This window comes from Argopecten irradians, chromosome 5 (genome assembly GCF_041381155.1).
Source record: "Argopecten irradians isolate NY chromosome 5, Ai_NY, whole genome shotgun sequence".
Classification (NCBI taxonomy): Eukaryota; Metazoa; Mollusca; class Bivalvia; order Pectinida; family Pectinidae; genus Argopecten; species Argopecten irradians.
The window spans coordinates 10,197,540-10,219,104 of NC_091138.1; the positions used below are offsets into that span (position 1 = coordinate 10,197,540).

Below are 21,565 nucleotides of genomic sequence, written 5' to 3' on the forward strand. Positions count from 1 at the left end.
TATTGTTTTTCTTTTTCCACTGATTTTACCAATTATTTCTCAAACTTTCCTTGAGGATGTATTGGAATTAATTTTGAGACGTACTCTTTCCAAATTCTTGTCGGATTTGATAGACCTTAGAGCTTTTGCTCTTCAAATTTCAAAACTGTTATAATTTGAAACGGTTGACGAAGCCAAATACCAGTTGCATTTCTACCAGATCTATTGATAAATTAATCATTTGACAGAAGGAACTTTGTTGGTTTTGTACGTTTTTTTATAGCTTTTGTAGCGATAGAAGTCAGCGCTTCTGTGAATGTCATAGAGGTTCAGAAAATTATCCTCGATGAACTCCTTGGCGCATAAGGTTTTAAATTGAACTCAGTCCGTCTTATGTAAATTCCATCGAGGAACAGGCTCCTCAGGTTTTGGTGACAACAACGGTTTTTAGTATAATTGGAAAGGGATCACCCCCACAAAGATCAGCATTGACCTCCAATCAAAATCCCGAAGAAATGATTGATGGTACAACTATAGGTCAATGTTGGTAAGCTAGCCAGAGATAGGGTGTAAATATGTTGGGGCATTGGTGTTATAAAGACATAAGCTGTTTTTTGTCAATAAACTCTTCGATACGTCTACCTCTATCATCAGTGCCTGGAGAGTCCCAAAGGCAATTATGACCATTAAAGTCACCCATGATAATATATGGCACTGCTAGTTGCGATACGATGTTGCTAACTTAATAACAACTAAATGGAGTATTTGGAGTAAATATATAGAACAGATTGTAATTTTTCTGTGAAGAGTTGCACTTATAGCTAAATCTGGTAGGGTGGTATTTAGCTGTGGTCTGTGGGGGGACGTTTCTATGCACCGCCACCGCCACACCACCTGATGCCCGGCCACCTGTTGTTGGAGAGTTTGTGTTTAGTGTAAATTGTCTGAGATTGATGGTGTCTTTCAGCATTACTTCTTGGAGGCAGATATGTAACCCTGGTTAAATAAAAGATTTTATTATTATTATTATTAGAATATGAATAAGTTCTTTGTTTGTATAAATACTTTTAAATCCGCTTATGTTCCATTGTATGATAGTGTCGGTCACTATGATGCTCCCTGATGATAATTTGTCGGACTGACAGGACTACTTGAATTAGGTTGTTTGGTGACAGTAAATGTGCTGTCACCAAACTCGATGTCGTCCGAGAGAACATCATAGATGTTCCGACCACGGACAGGGTAGTCTGATCCCTTGCTGGGCTTATTGTTCATTAATGGGAGCCTCGACAGCTTAGACTTTGTGGTTTTTGTCTGCCGTTGCTCCTGTGCTCCTTTAACGTCAAAAGACGGTTGAGATAGAGTACGTCTATGACGGGCGGCGGTAACTTTTGATCGTATATTTGGTATTGAGTGTTAGGTTGTGCAAGTCCTGAATACGCCGGTGGAATTGGCGTTTTAGCTCCAGGTTGTCCAGCAAATGGTTTTGATTGTGGTCTGTTCTGCGGTTTGGATGTACCAGACTTGAACCTTTTCTGGTACCCCACTTCTGCGATTGACACAGTGAAGGTCGGCAATGTCACATTCGTCTTGTCCATCGTAACCTTCACGACCGCAGTACTGACAAACCATCTTCCATCTACATTTGCTCTCATGATGGCCGTACCTCTGGCAGAAACGGCACCTCAATCGATTTGGGGTGTAGACGTTGGCGACAGTGTAACGTTGGTAACCAACAGTTACGCTCTGTGGTAACGTTGGTGTAGCTTATGTCAATATGAAAGTGTGTGTTGGGACCAAATTCCCACTTTTTCTGGTCATGATTCGTTTCGCACGAGACTGGAATGCTTTCCTTTTGGAAGTATGACACTTGTCGGCCTCATAGTCATTGCGCAAGGCTGGACATCTGATTACCCTCTTGCTGCAATTTAATGATGAGTATGATTTTACACACACACTGAGGCCGGCAAAACTGTTGGTCCCAAGGAGGTTCTCCGCTTGTGGAAAACGTCTATGAGGAGATCAACCGATCCCAAAGGCTTTACAGATTTGACATCGCTGGCAATGCCTTTGATGCCCTTGCAGTGGTCTTGTCGCTCTGTGTAGGGAACATGACAAGAAACTGTGGGAAAGTTGTAGTCGATGTTTTTGATTGGTTTTGAGAACAACTTGATGATATCAACTGGTTTTAACTTTAACCATGGTATTGGAAATGTGTTTTACCTAAATAACAAAATAAATATATCAAGATTGCCAAAGCCAATGAGCCGCCACACTTTTAACAAATTATTTCTGGGTTAGCTTATATAGAGAAGGATACATATGTATCTGTAATCCTAACTTTTGGACACAAAACTGTGAAACATGAAATATCTTGTTCTTGTGCTGAATCAATAACAAACAATCAAGATTCTAATTATAAAATATTTTATTTTAGAATGGATTTTTGTTTCCATAACATCATATCAACATTTGATCCCCTACATCTGTGTATGGACCTTGTACAGATCCATACATTACACATACATTAGGAATACTGACCGTAATACACTCAGCGACCCTTAAAGGTCAGACACCATACAGATTCCTTACCTCTTACTTACAACATAGATATGACAAAGGTGAGTACATTCTATGTCGGACAAATGACCAGAGTGAGTGGGTATACATCTTTATATATTTCAACAAATATTTATCAGCTACAGATTAAATGTGTTTACAGTCCTCAATTCTAAACAGAATCCAAAGGTTAAACCTTCAGCAAACAAGGTTATGACTTACTGAAATAATGCAATAATTTTACGTAGTAGATAATATATATTATCTGGGTATTTACGAATGTGTGTGATCTCTGTAAAGATTGGCCCCTGATTTGAGTTTTCAGTATTACCATCAGAAAAAAAAAACCCAACATATCCATTCTATAAAAACTTTGAACATCTAGATGTGAAACAATAGTGAGTCAATAAAATCCCTATTATTAAACAATGTCATTCATTTTGTCCCATTCAGATTCAAATAAAGAAGTCCTTAGTAGTGGTAATAATCCAGTCAAAGTTCTCTAGCTCTGATAAAAAGTATTTTATGAAGTATACAACCATACAGAAGTGAAATAAGACATCTGTAATTGGTTAATGTTTCTCAGTTACAGATAAAACAATCACACTAATACAGATAAACGAGTCGTTCTCAACGAAATTTCACAGGACTAAAAAGGACTTTTTAGTAACTTTTGTATAGTTAACATCAATCACAATAAACTTGATGATACTGAATTAATGATACATTAGGGAACACCAACTGTAAACGGCAAGTCAATTACATTATACCAGCACTGACAAACAACATACGGCCCAATATATATACCAGGTACATTATTGAGTTCATGATTCTTATAAGTCTTTGTTTGTTTTTATTATTACTAGTGAAATTTGGGAATATTAAATAATTCATTTAAAAATGATTACCAATGCATGATCTTGTCTTTTAAACAAAACTACTACCTATGTCATAAGATTTGCCTCTGAAATAGCTAAGAATTTGCTTCTGAACTCCATAAGAAATCAATTTGAAGACACTTCCAAATGCAAAACTATTTTCACCATTAATAGGTATATAACAATAATCCTATTCCGAGAAATTGGCAACTGTACTTATAAATAACAATTACATTGTAATCTCAACTGAAGTATGTGATTCTATTTGCTGATATGGAATTCAGATCACCAATAAGCTTGTATTAATTGATTCATTAAATTAATTAGCAATACATATTATCGAGTCTAAGTTTGAGAACGATACTATGAAGTTTATATGCAAGTTAAATTGTGTAAATAAAATATATGTCGTTCAATCTAGCTTCAATACAATCTGAGACAGATCCTACATCAAACTTATCAACCTGTACAACGTGTATCTACATTATAAATAATGAATTGTCTATACAGTATTAACTATCAACATGTACAACTGGTATTTAAACAACAACTTGCCTTTAAGACAATATCATTTCACGAAATTAAAACAACTGAACATGTGAAATATATAATCTGTTAAACATTTTTTAATTAATTAACATATTATCACAACCTATTATCAACCACATTCTACAAATCAGTGACTGGTACTTTATCATGAAACAGATATATCTATGATAAAATCTTGACAATCAATTTGACAAATACAATGGATCAACTGACTACATTCACTAGGATATAAAAGAGTTACCTCCCTTGTATCATCGTTCAATCTCTAACATGCGCTAATTTTCTACCACTTGGTCTTACCAAACTTTAATTAAACCATTTCATTTTGTTCTGTTTTCAGAAAACATCTGAAAGGTATACTTACAGTAATTACTAGTCATAAAGATCTATACATTATAGAAAATTCAATGCGATATGTTTGATATATTCTTCACCATGGAAATGTTACCATTTTCGGTGTATAAAAGTTTAGAGGAATGCAATAACTAACAGAATAAAAAAATATTTTCCATAAAAATTCAATTAGAATATAAAACTAATAAATAAAAACAAATAATATGATCAATTATCAAAGAAAATTTTGTATAGTATATGTATTGATATGTTTAATAAAACTCCTCCTGAACACATGTAATCATCTATCAACATACATTGTTATAAAGTCATTCAAATTATTGCTGAATTTACTTCAAGACAATTTAAGTTGTATTTAATCATTGTATTAAAATATAAACATGGTTATTTTCTGTAAAATTTCAAGTTGGCTCTAATACAATGTTAAAAACAATTTAACCAAATTTCATTATTTTGAATATAAAAACCTTTTCATCATGATTGCTAATTATATAACTGATTGAATAATATTAAAGCTCAACATACTGAATATTTAATTAATTAATCCTCTGTATCAATCATAGATCAGACGCCAACCCTCCTTTATATCTTCACACTCAGATTTCATAAAATAGAATCTCAAATGAGAAAACATTAGCTCAACTTTTATTATTCATGATTTCATAACGTCAATAACCTTGCAAATATCGAAGGATTTTCTGGTAAAACTTATATTGTAAACAGATATTTGTCAAATTATCACTGAATCCTGAAGTCATGCCATTGTTATCTTAAATATATATTATGGTGCCACAATGGATTTCACAGCCGTTGACAAAGCTGCAAGTCATTATATTACAGTATTACAGTAATGAGTTCTGCAAAAAATAATTAGGAGATGAATATAAAAAATTGTAATTAAAATTTCACATATATTTTATGCTTTCACCAACAAACTTTTAGTATAACCCTTAATGCAGTCAATCAAAATTCAGATTTTTAAAATTATCATATCCATACAAAAATATGTGTTTAATACAATTCATCCAACCAGGTTTGTTTTATAATACAATTCATCCAACCAGGTTTGTTTTATATAATCAGTCATTGCAAATACAGTGGTGTATGTTTGTTTATAAAAAAGATGATAAAAGAACAAAATCAATGTAAAGAAAAAAGTTTTAGAATGCTTTTTAATTTGAACTCTTTAATTGACAAGTTTACTGAGAGCTCAGAGACTTGTAATGAATATGATGAACATATCCAGGTGGGTTTCACACTCTAATTTTCAATTTTAACTGCTGTAAATTTTCTCTGCCTTAAGTGTGTTCTCGTGATCATTTACTTCTTAATTTCATTATAAATAATGCTTTTATTATCTATACTTCAGTGTTACTGTCGTCAAAAGCTTAAAACATCAAGTATCTCTAAATATTAAATAAGTTTTGAAATTCTTAAAAAAAAAAATGAAAATAATTGACATACAGTACATCATTAACATAACTGATAGTGCAAGCATAATGCTGGTAGTGTTAAGAGATCTAAGAGAAGCTAAAATGAAACTGAAATCACAACACAACTAATCAGTACATATATACGTTAAAGTGACTAAATAATAAAGATATTAGTAGTTATTGCACCTTGTTGAAATTTTATTTGAAAGTCTTGATGTCATAAACAAGAGGTTAGATACACATTGTTACTTTATATTATGAAGAGACATGATTACGATTATGAATATTAATTGTATTGCATTGTAAATTATATATCAAGAGTTATTTTTGCAATGGAAAATGAATTATAAACTTTTTTTGTTAGAATTGATTACTAAATACAATGATCAATTTATCGTACTTCACCAATCACAAAGAATATTCCACTTACACATTATCTATATATTTGCCATGCATAAAACTATTTGTCATTATTTTTATTCTATAATACTTCGGTTTTGTGTAATAGGTTTAGGAAATTCAGCAGTGTACAGAATTCTGCTATTAACAAACTTCTGTACCTTTTGTTTTTTCGCTGTATTTACATGATTAATACAATGTAGAGTAAATTGTACCTAGCACTAAATGTTTTGCTAGCTATACTACATACTCGCTCACTCATTCCAATGTTTACACTCAACACAGGTATAGAAAATTTGGCCACCTGGGAATAATTCTAATTTACAATTTTCTGTACACAATAAACACTCTCTCAAAACATACACCACAGATCAAGACGAGCCACAGTGCACACAATTTTACTTACATGTCCCATTTCCCTACACCATGCCACTTCACTGTGGATATTAGTTTATCACATAGTCAATAGTCATTACATGCATTACATAGTAAAGTATATGCTTCATTTTGAGAACAATCACTTTATCTTTAGGTGAGGTCACCAATTCTGAGATCATGGATGACCATGCATATATATTAATTTATCCAGGTGGTGGCCCAGTTTCGAAACATTTTCAAATATTTGTATACAAAGTGACACCCTCAGGTGAAATCTCAAACATAAGGGAAGTGTTTCGAAAAACATGTGGGATCTGCCTTCCTCTGTGTGAACATGTTTGTACACTGTTCCACTGAATCCCCTCCTGCGGATTTCCAGCTGACAGTCACCTTATCGATCAGTGTAAGGCGATCGCTTTCTTTATTAAAGGACATCAAGCTTTCAGTCATTCTTAATAGAGATCCATTACTAGCACAACAGCACAGTAAGCTAGTGCTTTAATAATCACAGCAAGGTGGATTTCTGTTAATGCTTATACTTACATTCTGACCAATATTGAAATTATGCTCCCAACTTCAAAACACACATATTAAGATCATCATCTGTTCATCTGTCTTACTTTAATAATCAAATGTTTTATCCAATGCTAAAAAGTTTCAATTTCTCACCTTCTGACAAAAACCAGGAAAGTTTTGTGACTTTTACTTGTGTTGTGCATTCAAACAGTTTTGACACCATTCAGACACAGTTTGACACCATTTTTGGACACGTATAAAAGAACTCCTCCGAGATTGTTTGGCATTTGCCTTTGGCGTGGAAGAGAGATGGAGATTTGAGCTTTTATGTGCACACAACCACACAACAGCAACATACACACAGTTCTGACCAAATAATTTTGATGAACGAATCTGATCACAGTTGCAAAAGGTCTTGCATAATTTCATTTTGTAACTGATGGTATATAAAGTATGGGTGAGAATAGAAAAATATGATTTGAAAAAGTTTTTGGTATCGTCAGCAACATCGGTCAACGTTCTGTAAAAACATGTCAAAATATATGCTTGTGCTGCATGATGTAGTGGAATATTCATACAAAAGGCACAAAGGTCGCATAATTATCTGTAATACTGAACACATGTGTGCACTGGGTTGTCGTTGGCAAAGAATGAAAGTGGATGGATTTAATAGATTTCAAGGAAAATCATCGCACCACTGAATCTTAAGGAGATTACACATCCAAAGTCTAGACACAAGATTTATGTAAAGAAATGTCTTCCTAGAGTTTCATTCCAGAGGACGTTAATCCAAAAACATTATTATCTGCTTTTGTCAAATCCTCTTGAATGTAAGGAATCATCACACAAATGAAGAAAATCCTGGAAGTGGAGCACGTGAGCCAGCGGAATTATTAATTATCATTTGTCCACCGGTTAGACTCAGGGCATAGTGACTACTCTCTGCCTCACTGTCTGTGTATGTATAAGCATTATAATGACTTGTCTGTGGCTGATTATGGTCCTGAGAGTTTTGTCGCCACGACCGCCGCGCCAGATCATTAACATACGGATTGGCAGTAAAAGGAGGGGGAGGAGGCGACGATGGAGGAGGAGGCAACTTGTCGCTGTCATCACTCTCCGCATCGCTTGGCTGCAAGTTAAAAGTTAAATCATTATTTTTCTTATAAATTTCTTTCATACATTTAATAGTTAATTTTTTTTATCTTTACCAATTTGTAACAAGAGGAAATGTTTACTTGCTTCTGAAGACATTCTACTGCAATCCAGGGAGTATTTTTTTCTATAATTATGAAAAACGGTTTGAGATTAAACGTCCTTCAGGCTTGGTACTATCACTCCACCTGCTACTTACCGATGAAGAGTCCCCATAGTTTGATGGTTTTTCTGTAACACTGCTGTCATCGTCCACATCATCATCGTCTGGCAATACACTCTTTGCTGTGGCTCCATCATCGTAGTCAGAATATGTAACACTCGCAGGACTTGGTCTAGGTGGAGCCCTGAAAGGAACAAAGGTCAATTGAATACATCGAACACAAAATAATAGTAGGACTTTATGATTGATCTTACTTTTGAATTAGAGGTGTTGCAAATTACAAGCAAAACATTTTTGTATGACATAAATACCTGTCTTCATATGAAATCTGGTAAGAATGGGACATAGCACATTTGACATGGGTAACACTACAATTTTAATTTACATGAACAGAAGACATCTACTTTTTTGTTTTGTATCTTATTTGTTTTCTTTTACACTTTTAATCTGTTTTGCAAACAGTCAGATATGAACACTATTACAGTCCATTACGTATTCATCAATAGGGCATCGTGTAGATGTACAAATAGCACACCATTAGGTGAAAGGTGATTTTAAATGGGCCAGGATAAGTCCTTAGTCTATGATGTATCTTACCTTCCATAAATGCCTGCTGTTCTAGCATTTCCATTTCTACTGTTTGTCATACTTCTACGATTAGATCGTCTCATCTCCATTGGAGCAAAGCCACCCTCCTCTGTATCCAGGGACTCCAGATTTGTTGTTGATATTGCTACATTAGGAGTAGCTTTCTTGGTGTCTGAAACAGGAATTCACAACCAACATATATCAAAGTGCCAAGGCCACTCATAGATGCTGTGAATGAAGGACTCAAACAAAGGAATAAAGAAATTGGTTTTTCATTTAAATATTGAATTTAGTATACTAAGTTAATCTAATAATATTAGATCTTGATATTGAGAAACTTCTGAGACGATGTGATGATCAAAAGTGTGTCGTCGTGCTATACCTCTAACAATGTTGGAATATATACTAAGTGTGCAGTATTGAACTTCCTGAAATAACTGAAATAAATTTTATATTTAAATTATTTCTGAAATAACGATTTCTACACCAATGAAACTGTTCAGAATCTGAGTATCATATTTTCTATAATTCCTTATAAATTACTAAATTATCAATTTCATCAATGTCTCTTCAAAGACAAAGAAAAAAGTAAACACATCCGTATCTTAATATCTACTTAATTTTCGGAAAAATATAACATTAGAAATACATAGTATATACCATTTTTGGATATGTTTTGGTTTCCTTTCTAGAAAACTAACATGGGTTGCTTTGACGACTTTTGACTATTAAATCATGGCCAGATATTTTTGCCAAATAAAAGGTACATTATTTCATTACATATATTACTCGGATTTCTTTTAAATTCACAAGAACGCTAGTCGCTAAAATCAAGAAAACTTCATGTAATGTATCGGACTTCAGCAAGTCTTCGTAAGCCTAACAGTAACTGGTTGGCGAGATATTATCGTGCAGAACATTTTATTGTAAGTTTTTCTTTGCCGACTTTTGACTAATAATAAATCATGGCCATATACTTTTGGCAAATAAAAAGGTACATTATTTGATTACTAATAACACTCAAATTTCTTTTGAATTCATAAGAACGCTAACATCAAGAAAACTTCATGCAATGCATAAGGCTACTGTACATTTACACGGCAATTTTTAGTTCATTTGTCACTTTAAGTTGCTCGTACATATATAGCTCTATATCATCATTATATTTTGTAATCTTATGTCGATAAATTTTGTACTTTTTCCCTTTGCAATATTACGCAGTTGTCGATACTCCCAGTGACAGATCAAGGAAGGAAACTCGCGATCGTACTCAAAACTATTAACTTTTACTGCGCAATGATATCAGATATAGTTCGTCAATGCAACCAACACAAAAAACTTTATAAGCGTTATAAGAACTTTCTTTTGCAGTTACCTTCCTAACATTTGATTACAATAATCAATCAGTAGCAAGAATTATGTAAAATTTAGATAAACATACACAATCCAAAATCCACCGAAAGTCTGCTGCGGAGGAAGACAGCGAAGAAGGCGTTGTTCGTGATTTTCGGGAGACCACTGATCTCGGATTAATACAAATATCATAGAATCCCAACTGAACATTTAAAACAATCCATCCATGGTGTATTTGTATGTACAAATTCAATGTCTGTAGTTTTGAATATTGGGGTTTTATTTTTTCATACCATTGAGTATTACATGAAATGAACAAAACCACTTTTAATTTTCATCGCTGAATGGTTTCATTGTTTTGATGTGCACAGGCTCACCGAGCGTACCTAAGAATACTGTTTCACAGCATCAACAATATAATAAACAGTTCCTGGATAGCGAACTACAAGCTATCATAGATATGTCATTAGTACAATAACTTGAAAGTTGAAGCATTCTTGTTTGAGCTATCAATGTTTGCAAACATGCATATATGAATGAATGAAAAGCAAACCATAAGCACAGATCGCCTTGTTTTTATCTTTTTTAATATGTAGACAGGTGGGAACAATATCATGAATGAACATTGATTATAACCTACATACCTTTCTTACCCTTTCGAGCAACCAGACATAGGCATGAAATGATGAGCAGAATGACAATAAGTCCAGAGAGAGCCATGATGACGGCAAACCACCACTCATAATGGAACGCCTTGCTGAGGGCAAGGGGAGCTATGGAACAGAGAAGTTTCAGTGTGAAGTATAAACCTACACCAGTCTGTATGTGGCATTGAATATAAAAGTAGCCTAATTAGCAAGTATCCCCTGCATATTATATGTGGGCATTGCAGATTTATGTATAAGAATATGTCTCTTGTCTAGCTTACCATATACAGTCCAACCTAGTTATTAGGAATTCTTGGGGACCATTGAAATCATTTCATATTATACAGGTTTCTTACTAAGTGGGTTAGCATTTGTACAACCAATACAGAAAACAAAACAAATATGAGACTTAAGTTAGGGATATACTATTATCTTTATATATATTATATAGGGATGATTTGAGTACATGTGTCAACACACGTCAGTGATCAATTATCACGATTAACGTGGATTTGTCACTTCTCAATATGTGGGTTTAACATAACACAAAATATATTCAGAGGACTCAAATATTGTTTCATATTTACACAGGTTTTCATATTAAGCGATTCCTGCTAAATGGGTAATGAAAAACAAGAGGCCCAGAGGGCCTGTATTGCTCACCTTATTTGTAATGCCAAACTATGTTCTAAATACAGGTTCAATGTTTCTTTTCTAAATGAATTTTTGAAAATATTTACCTCCCTTTCCCATAACATTCGCATAAAATGGGATTTTGTACTATCCAAGCGGGTTGGGCTCTATGTATTAAGAATGGTAACTCTTACAGAATGTATTAAATGTATTAATGTAATTAATTTAAATGTAACTCAAATTCCTTCAAAAATATTGGAAAATGCAACATCAAGAATTAAATTTATATGTATGATCCAGATTTTAACAGAGAAAAATTTGAATTTTTCCATTAACGGATGTGATTTAATGTTTCAAAGCAATAATCTAATTATAAAGTTTGATGGGTTGTTACCTATAACCTCTGACGGGTCACTGGCATGACTAATACCAATCCAGTTAAATGCTCTGATCCTAAATTGACATCCATCATCTGAGCACACAGGTGGGAAGGAAAAGCGAGCCTCGGTACTATTTGTTGTTGTCTGGTACACAGGTGCTGCCTCCCAAGAACGCTTCTCTACAAGGAATTTAATCATTTTGTTGGTATTAAATAACATCAACATAATCATGACAATGGTATGAGAAAGCAAATGCTTGTTGAAAATAAAATGAAATATATAAACTTGAATCAGTTCTCACATTACTGGTTCCAAAATCCTGTCATAAATAACAACTTACTTGTACTTTTAGCCTCCACACGATACCCAATGATATTGGAGTCCCCACGTGTACCTCCTATCCAATTGAGTTTGACTGTACCATCACTGGTCATTTCTACAGAGGGACGATAGGGACGGCCTGGAGAACCTGAAAAAGAAAAGATATTTTACAACTAATTGTAATGAACGTTATTTATATCATGTGTCAATGTACACTTTTTTAATCATCTATGAATAGAAACGGGTAACTATTTGTTTTTTAAAACATAGCTTATCAAGTTTTTCTTTTTTCTTCACATTTTCTTTTCACTGCTTACTACCTATCAATCACATTTGGTTAACTGAGATTGCCTTATAGTACACACAAGACATGAGCTGACTGTATGTATGGGCTCACCAAAACGAATGTTATGACACTAAGATGGTCGTAGTAGAAAAACAATACCTGGCTGTGGACCCATGGTCACCTTGCCAACCCTTTCTGGTCCAAATCCCACAGAAGTCCTCGCCTTTACACTGAAGAAATATGTACCATTCTCCTCTACCTTGTCGATGACTACATAATGTCTTGAGCCACTCACAGTCAACTTCACCAGTCGACTCTCTAAGAAATGAAATATATATCAACTTTTAATAGACTTTTAAGTTAAAAATGAAGATTATATAAGAATCACAAAATTTTTTGTTTATGGGGAGACATGAAAAATTGAAAAGGTAAACTTTTTATGGGTGGCAGGGTCAAATCAAGTTTTGTTGGTCACATGCTAGTTTTAAGTTCTTATACATATTAATTCTAAAAGTTATCACAGAATGATCATTACATGGATACGGGTCATTCATTATCAGCTTGAATTTTGTGAAACTGCGACCAGTTCTAATTTCAGAGCTAGTAGGTGGGTAGATCTTATTCTAGTTGCAATGCTAGTAGGAGGGAAGATCTTGTTCTAGTTGCAATGCTAGTAGGAGGGAAGATCTTGTTCTAGTTACAATGCCAGTAGGAGGGACTGGGTAGATCTTGTTCTAGTTACAATGCTAGTAGGAGAGTAGATCTTGTTCTAGTTACAATGCAGTAAGAGGGTAGATCTTGTTCTAGTTACAATGCTGGGGGGTGGGGTGGGGTTAGATCTTGTTCTAGTTACAATGCTGGGGGGTGCGGTGGGGTTAGATCTTGTTCTAGTTACAATACTAATAGGAGGGAAGATCTTGTTCTAGTTACAATGCAAGTAGGAGAGTAGATCTTGTTCTAGTTACACTGCCAGTAGGAGGGTAGATCTTGTTCTAGTTACAATGCTTAGTAGGAGGGAAGATCTTTGTTCTGTACAAGTGCTTGTACGTAGGAGGGAGGGTAGATCTTGTTCTAGTTACAATGCTGGGGGGTGGGGTGGGGTTAGATCTTGTTCTAGTTACAATGCTAATAGGAGGGAAGATCTTGTTCTAGTTACAATGCCAGTAGGAGGGAAGATCTTGTTCTAGTTAAAATGCTAGTAGGAGGGACTGGGTAGATCTTGTTCTAGTTACAATGCTGGGGGGGTTAGATCTTGTTCTAGTTACAATGCTAGTAGGAGGGTAGATCTTGTGCTAGTTACAATGCTAGCAGGAGGGAAGATCTTGTTCTTGTTACAATGCCAGAAGGAGGGACTGGGTAGATCTTGTTCTAGTTACAATGCTAGGGGGGTAGATCTTGTGCTAGTTACAATGCTAATAGGAGGGAAGATCTTGTTCTAGTTACAATGCTGGGGGGTGGGGTGGGGTTAGATCTTGTTCTAGTTACAATGGTAATAGGAGGGAAGATCTTGTTCTAGTTACAATGCCAGTAGGAGGGAAGATCTTGTTCTAGTTACAATGCTAGTAGGAGGGTAGATCTTGTTCTAGTTACAATGCTAGTAGAGGGAAGATCTTGTTCTTGTTACAATGCCAGTAGGAGGGATGGGAGATCTTGTTCTAGTTACAATGCTAGGGGGTAGATCTTGTTCTAGTTACAATGCTAATAGGAGGGAAGATCTTGTTCTAGTTACAATGCCAGTAGGAGAGTAGATCTTGTTCTAGTTACAATGCTAGTAGGAGGGTAGATCTTGTTCTAGTTACAATGCTAGTAGGGAGGGTAGATCTTGTTCTAGTTACAATGCTGGGGGGGGGGGTTAGATCTTGTTCTAGTTACAATGCTAGTAGGAGGGTAGATCTTGTTCTAGTTACAATGCTAGCAGGAGGGAAGATCTTGTTCTTGTTACAATGCCAGAAGGAGGGACTGGGTAGATCTTGTTCTAGTTACAATGCTAGGGGGGTTAGATCTTGTGCTAGTTACAATGCTAATAGGAGGGAAGATCTTGTTCTAGTTACAATGCCAGTAGGAGGGAAGATCTTGTTCTAGTTAAAATGCTAGTAGGAGGGACTGGGTAGATCTTGTTCTAGTTACAATGCTGGGGGGGTTAGATCTTGTTCTAGTTACAATGCTAATAGGAGGGAAGATCTTGTTCTAGTTACAATGCAGAAGGAGGAGGGAAATCTTGTTCTAGTTACAATGCTAGGGGGGTTAGATCTTGTTCTAGTTACAATGCTAATAGGGGGAAGATCTTGTTCTAGTTACAATGCTAGCAGGAGGGAAGATCTTGTTCTAGTTACACTGCCAGTAAGAGGGAAGATCTTGTTCTAGTTACAATGCTGGGGGGTAGATCTTGTTCTAGTTACAATGCTAATAGGAGGGAAGATCTTGTTCTAGTTACACTGCCAGTAGGAGGGAAGATCTTGTTCTAGTTACAATGCCAGGGGGGGTTAGATCTTGTTCTAGTTACAATGCTAATAAGGAGAAGATCTTGTTCTAGTTACAATGCTAGTAGGAGAGTACATCTTGTTCTAGTTACACTGCCAGTAAGAGGGAAGATCTTGTTCTAATTACAATGCTGGGGGGTAGATCTTGTTCTAGTTACAATGCTAATAGGAGGGAAGATCTTGTTCTAGTTACACTGCCAGTAGGAGGGAAGATCTTGTTCTAGTTGATCTTGTTCTAGTTACAATGCTAGTAGGAGGGTAGATCTTGTTCTAGTTACAATGCTAGTAGGTGGGAAGATCTTGTTCTAGTTACAATGCTAGTAGGAGTAGATCTTGTTCTAGTTACAATGCTAGTGGGAGAGAAGATCTTGTTCTAGTTACAATGCTAGTAGGAGGGTAGATCTTGTTCTAGTTACAATGCTAGTAGGAGGGAAGATCTTGTTCTAATTACAATGCTAGTAGAAGGGAAGATCTTGTTCTAGTTACAATGCTAGTAGGAGGGTAGATCTTGTTCTAGTTACAATGCTGGGGGGGGGGGGTTAGATCTTGTTCTAGTTACAATGCTAATAGGAGGGAAGATCTTGTTCTAGTTACACTGCCAGTAGGAGGGAAGATCTTGTTCTAGTTACAATGCCAGAAGGAGAGTAGATCTTGTTCTAGTTACAATGCTAGTAGGAGGGTAGATCTTGTTCTAGTTACAATGCTAGTAGGAGGGTAGATCTTGTGCTAGTTACAATGCTAGTAGGAGGGTAGATCTTGTGCTAGTTACAATGCTAGTAGGAGGGAAGATCTTGTTCTAGTTACAATGCTAGTAGGAGAGTAGATCTTGTGCTAGTTACAATGCTAGTAGGAGGGTAGATCTTGTTCTAGTTACAATGTTATAATGGGAGGATATCATACCACAGTACTGCAAATGAGAGTTATGCCTAAAGTCGTAAAATTGGTAAGAATATATATACCTTCACTAGAATGCTGAAGTGAGTAAGTTAACTCATAGCCAATGATGACGCCATTAGGTTCAGTTGGCGGTGCCCAGGAGACATTCAGAGAAGTCAGTGTGATGTTGGTGAATAATATGTATTCAGGAATCTCAGGGACTGAAAATAAAATTGTTACATAAATTAAACATCAATAAGATCATCAACATCAATCATTATCATATGCCAATAGTACAAAAGCTTGTTATTTTACTTGCGTCAATTTTGGACTTCCATCTCTTATCAGTTAAATCTATACATACATCCCTCCAGGGTGCGTCCGTAGAAGATGTTACTCTTCGGTCCCTCTCCTGCCAGATTGTAGGCCTGCACGGTTACAGAGTAGTTAGCAAAGATTTGTAGTCCCTGGAGTAAGGCCTGTTTCTCTCTCACAATTATCTGTACCCCTGTGCCAGAACCGTCTGCTGTCATCCAGTACTGAATCTAATTGGGAAATAAAATAGGTATCAATGGAAATCTGATAAAGAATATCTTAAATCTTAAGTTTTAAAACACCTCTCTTTAATGTATGGAATAATTTGAGAGTGCAAGGATAATTAAATTTTAAGTATAATAAGTAAGATTCCATTTGCAGCAGACCAACCTTGTAGCCTGATAAATCTCCATTCTGTTTGTCAGGAGGTGGTGGCTGCCAAGAGACCATCAGTTCTGTGGAGTTCTCAGCCTGGATTACAATATTGGTAGGAGCCGCAGCAGGTGCTGAATAAAATAAGATAAAATTATTATATTATTACTTGATATTCACATAAACTCAAGACTTAATACAATTCTCATTGGAAACATTAATAACATATATTTAGTTATAATAACAGAAATGACAACAAACAACAATGCATAAAGTTAATGTGTAATCTTTTTATCACAAACTGAGAGAAGCCCAAATTCAGGTATCTGCTTTCAATGAAGAAGTTGTTAAAACTGTTGACTTTAAGTAAGTCCAGATATAGTGAGAGACAATGGAAGCAGAACCACAGCACAAAACATTCATTTTATCTAATATTAACATGTGAAAAATTATATCACAATAAAAGTTACATTAAAGATGCTCCACGCCGATAGAGCATAAATGATATTAATCATTTGAACAATAATTGATGTTTAATCGTGTATGTGTATATATATGCCTAATTAACACAAAAAATAATATGAAATAATTTATTTCGCCTTTGGTGCATGCGCAATCAGTACTTCATTCCATATAGGATATAGTGTCACGGAATTTTTTCGGGATGCAATTAATTATTTTTCATATTTTTAACTTGAAATTAAATTAGAAGCTCAAACTTTTAAATGGTGGTAATGGTGTAAAGTAAGTAACTTTTGTAAATAGAGAAAAATACTAAATCGTCTGCTCCCGTTTTTTTTAAAGTGAAAAAATACCATTTGTCAGCGGTGGAGCATCTTTAAACACTGACTGCTCTATATAAACACTACATTTACGATATACCCGTTGTGCTAGGCTTTCCACATCTCCTTCCACTACCAATAGCTTGCCTAAGTTAGTTACCCAATTTACAGAAGATTAAAATAGTTAGAACCAAAATCTTACATACCTGCTTCCCCCACATATACAATAGTCGGAGTACTAGGTGGACCATTGCCTTTGCTGTTGAAAGCAATAATGCGGATCTCATAGTTAACACCTATCGTTAGCTGCTCCAGAATTTTGCTGTACTGACGAAAGTCCGCTGGGGTTTCCTGATAGCTGTTCATGTCCACCTGCTTATATTGGACAACATAACCTAGAAGGGCACCATTCCATGTCTGTGTTGGAGGTTGCTGAAAACAAAATGTTTGGATTTGTATTTATTCAATTCAGATTTATTGCCATTTATGGTGTTAAAGGTTTATTGATTGCACAAAATAATGAACAGTTTTCAAACAATTACTCTTGATAGAAAGAACATGTGAAACACTATGTGCCTTCCTCACCCTTTTTAGTTCTCGCAGGTGTGTTAAAATTGAGTTGATTACTTAACTCTCAGGCATAAAACAAGGTCACTTGACATACCTGCCACGAAACTCTCAGACATAAAACAAGGTCACTTGACATACCTGCCACGAAACTCTCAGGCATAAAACAAGGTCACTTGACATACCTGCCACGAAACTCTCAGGCATAAAACAAGGTCACTTGACATACCTGCCACGAAACTCTCAGGCATAAAACAAGGTCACTTGACATACCTGCCACGAAACTCTCAGGCATAAAACAAGGTCACTTGACATACCTGCCACGAAACTCTCAGGAATAAAACAAGGTCACTTGACATACCTGCCACGAAACTCTCAGGCATAAAACAAGGTCACTTGACATACCTGCCACGAAACTCTCAGGCATAAAACAAGGTCACTTGACATACCTGCCACGAAACTCTCAGGCATAAAACAAGGTCACTTGACATACCTGCCACGAAACTCTCAGGCATAAAACAAGGTCACTTGACATACCTGCCACGAAACTCTCAGGCATAAAACAAGGTCACTTGACATACCTGCCACGAAACTCTCACTGAAGTTGTTGTTAAAGGTACTACAACCAGATTCTGAGGAGCGCCTTCTGGTACTGAAAAATTCAACGACAATCCATGTATAATTCATAATAATTTTTAAATAGTTCGCAATTTTTAAACTTAATATAGCTAATCATTGATTTCAAAAATAAATTGCTTTCATCAATTGTTTGATTTTTATTTTTTTCTATAATACAGTAAAACACGGTTAGAATGAACCTCTGGGGACCAACAAAATCACTTTGTTATAAACATAGTTCGTTATATACATATTGCAGATATCGTATATGAGACATGAATGGGAATGAAAATTACTATGTTATAACCATAAATTCATTGTAAGTGTGTTCCCTTTACCCATGTTTTACTGCACTGTAAATCAGCCTAAACATTCCCTGGTCATTTCCTTCCAGAGGACTGGTGATGTTGAAAATAATTAACTTAAAACTTAAGGCAAACACTTACAAGCCTCCAAGGTCATAACTGGTGAGGATTCATCACTGAATGGACTCCTGCCTACATCATTAGTGGCAGCTACTTGGAACCAATACCGGGTGTTGGGATGTAGACTATAATATAGCAATGGTTAAAACATAAAATAACAAAGTTCTTCATGTGTAGACAAACAGTGAAGTTTTTTGGTATCTTACAAAAACCCTAAAAGCACATAGGTGTGTATGAATGAACATATCAACATATAAAAGTTACTTGCATAAAGATGACAGCATTTACTTTTTAAAATGAAGTTTCGCTCTCAATCTTTTCTAATTTTACCTTCATGCCCTTTTAAAATAAGTGTTAGACAAACATTGAAACATTGCTGAAAGGAATAAATATCATTAAATGCATCATTTTCTGACACACTGACATATTGAGAGGGGTAGATTCAATATCAATGAGTGGATATTATATTTTGAGGACCTACCCTGTAACCTTATAGGAGTTCAGTTCCGGGGGTACAGTTTCAGGTGTTGTACTCCAGTCACCGTTTTCACTACGGTACTGTATGGTATAATTCCTCAGGGGTCCATAGCCATCAAAAGCAGGCTGCCAGCTAATCACCACTGACCGCGGCCCAACTTCTGATGTTATTGACGGCAATGATGGGCGGTCAGGGATAGCTAAACATAAATAGAATGAAAAAAAGATGACAAAAAAGGTAAAAGAGATGTCTCAAAATGGTTTTTTCCAGTCTAAAAATTTTGTGTGTGTATGATTTCCTAATGTGCTAAAATGTTTCAAATATAATAGTGGCATACTACTTTGATAAACATTTCCTTATTAACAGTCATCTTCAATTTGCTTCTTTTTGTCATCACAATTACATCTTTATGTCTCCATTCTAAAAGTTTTAAAAAATCTATATTTCGTAATTTCACCAACTTACTGCGATTGATCATGGTGTAAACAAGAACTTCAGCAGGTGTTCCCCAGCCCAAGTGTGTGCGAGCAGTCACACTGAACACATAGTAGGTCTCCCGTTGGAGAGTGGCCACTGTGAACTCGTATTGTGTGGAAGGAAGTTCAGAGCTGTTGGTGATAGTGTTCATGTTTTTGATACGATAGGACACCATGTACCCACTGACAATACCGTTAGGTTCTAGTGGAGGACTCCATAGCACCTTGGCGGTAGTGTAGGTGACTTGGGGAAACCACACAAGCACAGGTGGGCCAGGTTCTGAAAGAGAGTTAAAAATGTCTTTATAGTTCTAATTGAGCAATTATCTATCCCAAATGACCTTGATAGATGTTTAAGATGTTAAAGAGCATAAAACTACACAATTATTGCAATTATCTGTATACAGTTCTTTTAATTAAGATATATACATTACCTATGATCATAATTCTATATGTTTATTAATATATTTTTGATTTATTACTGAAAAATCATTTTCATCTTAGTTTTGAGAAATTAGTAAATCTAAAACTTTTAATAAATATTCAGAAAATTTTAAAATAAATATTCAGTAATAAATTTCTCAGAATTATATAAAAAAAAAATCATGTTCATGTTAAAAATGAAAATGAACGTACTATCTTCAAATGTTTTGACAGTCCTGGGAGGTTTGCTGAGTACTCCGTCTCCCATACGTGTGTAAGCCAGCACCTGGACCTGATAGGACACAAACTTGCGTAGACCCTGGATTACGACACTGTAAGTCTGATTCCCTGGCACATCTTGCATTACAGGTAGGATGTTCTCAACAAATGATTCATACTGGACCTACAGATAAAACAGGCTATCAATTAGGAGACAATTCTGTAGATTTTATTTTTACATTTTTACAATATTGATAAATCACATGGGGTTAAAAGATACAGTTTAATATCATTTTGTGGTGATACAATGATGAAATATCAAGCTCTGCATATATATAATACTCAATAATAATTAAAGGATTATTAAGCTTTGTTGTATACTTATCTACGCTCAGACAAGAGAATTTCCACAATCTGTAATATTTTAGCATATAACTTTTTTTAGAATTTTCATTAATTAGAATAAACAATTTCAGCTATTAGTTTTTGATTCAGAAAAATATGACCATTACAACAAAACTAATGTAGGCAAGCAAAACAATGTTACTTTGCTTACATCTTTATGATTATCTTTTTTAGAAAAATTTCCATGATGTATTATTGTTATAAAATTTTAGTCCTGAATCTCCTAAAATAACTAAAAACAAAAAAATTGTCGATAAATAAATATGAAATATGTTCCACTAGTTAACAATATTAACAAAACTAATATTTTTACCTGATCATAAGAAATAAATAAGCTGCTTACCTTGTAACCAGAGATAAGCCCATTCTGGGCGAGAGCAGGAACGTCAGACCAGGAAACATTGATGGAGGTTGAGGAGGCTGGTATAGCTCTAACATTCTGTGGACCATCTGATGGTGCTGTAGAGAAAACGTAACGGAATGTCATCTTAACTTCAGCAGCAAATTAACAACACAGTTACTGTACAGTGTAACAGAACTTAGGTAACTCAAACCCTT

The 21,565-nt window shown here is 35.2% G+C and overlaps 2 protein-coding genes across 3 annotated transcripts in view; one reads left to right on the forward strand and one right to left on the reverse strand.

Annotated features, from left to right (window-relative positions):
- The window catches only part of LOC138322819 (uncharacterized), a 63,513-nt gene that overhangs the window by 37,047 nt on the left and 4,901 nt on the right, over positions 1–21,565 (forward strand). For both annotated transcript variants that reach the window (XM_069266943.1, XM_069266944.1), the window contains exon 3: positions 20,618–20,717. The gene's annotated coding sequence lies outside the window, so the exon portion shown is untranslated. The remainder of the gene's footprint in view (positions 1–20,617; positions 20,718–21,565) is intronic.
- The window catches only part of LOC138322818 (protein sidekick-like), a 32,051-nt gene continuing 15,854 nt past the window's right edge, over positions 5,369–21,565 (reverse strand). Inside the window, exons 18-34 of the mRNA XM_069266942.1 lie at positions 21,351–21,466; positions 20,597–20,786; positions 19,950–20,240; positions 19,488–19,683; positions 19,028–19,131; positions 18,545–18,615; positions 17,603–17,828; positions 16,633–16,748; positions 16,292–16,472; positions 16,011–16,148; positions 12,731–12,889; positions 12,305–12,433; positions 11,979–12,143; positions 10,949–11,077; positions 8,961–9,123; positions 8,400–8,547; positions 5,369–8,177 (exon numbers count right to left, since the gene is read on the reverse strand). Coding sequence (XP_069123043.1) covers positions 7,887–8,177; positions 8,400–8,547; positions 8,961–9,123; positions 10,949–11,077; positions 11,979–12,143; positions 12,305–12,433; positions 12,731–12,889; positions 16,011–16,148; positions 16,292–16,472; positions 16,633–16,748; positions 17,603–17,828; positions 18,545–18,615; positions 19,028–19,131; positions 19,488–19,683; positions 19,950–20,240; positions 20,597–20,786; positions 21,351–21,466 — 2,813 coding nt within the window. The 3' untranslated portion in view covers positions 5,369–7,886. The remainder of the gene's footprint in view (positions 8,178–8,399; positions 8,548–8,960; positions 9,124–10,948; positions 11,078–11,978; positions 12,144–12,304; positions 12,434–12,730; positions 12,890–16,010; positions 16,149–16,291; positions 16,473–16,632; positions 16,749–17,602; positions 17,829–18,544; positions 18,616–19,027; positions 19,132–19,487; positions 19,684–19,949; positions 20,241–20,596; positions 20,787–21,350; positions 21,467–21,565) is intronic.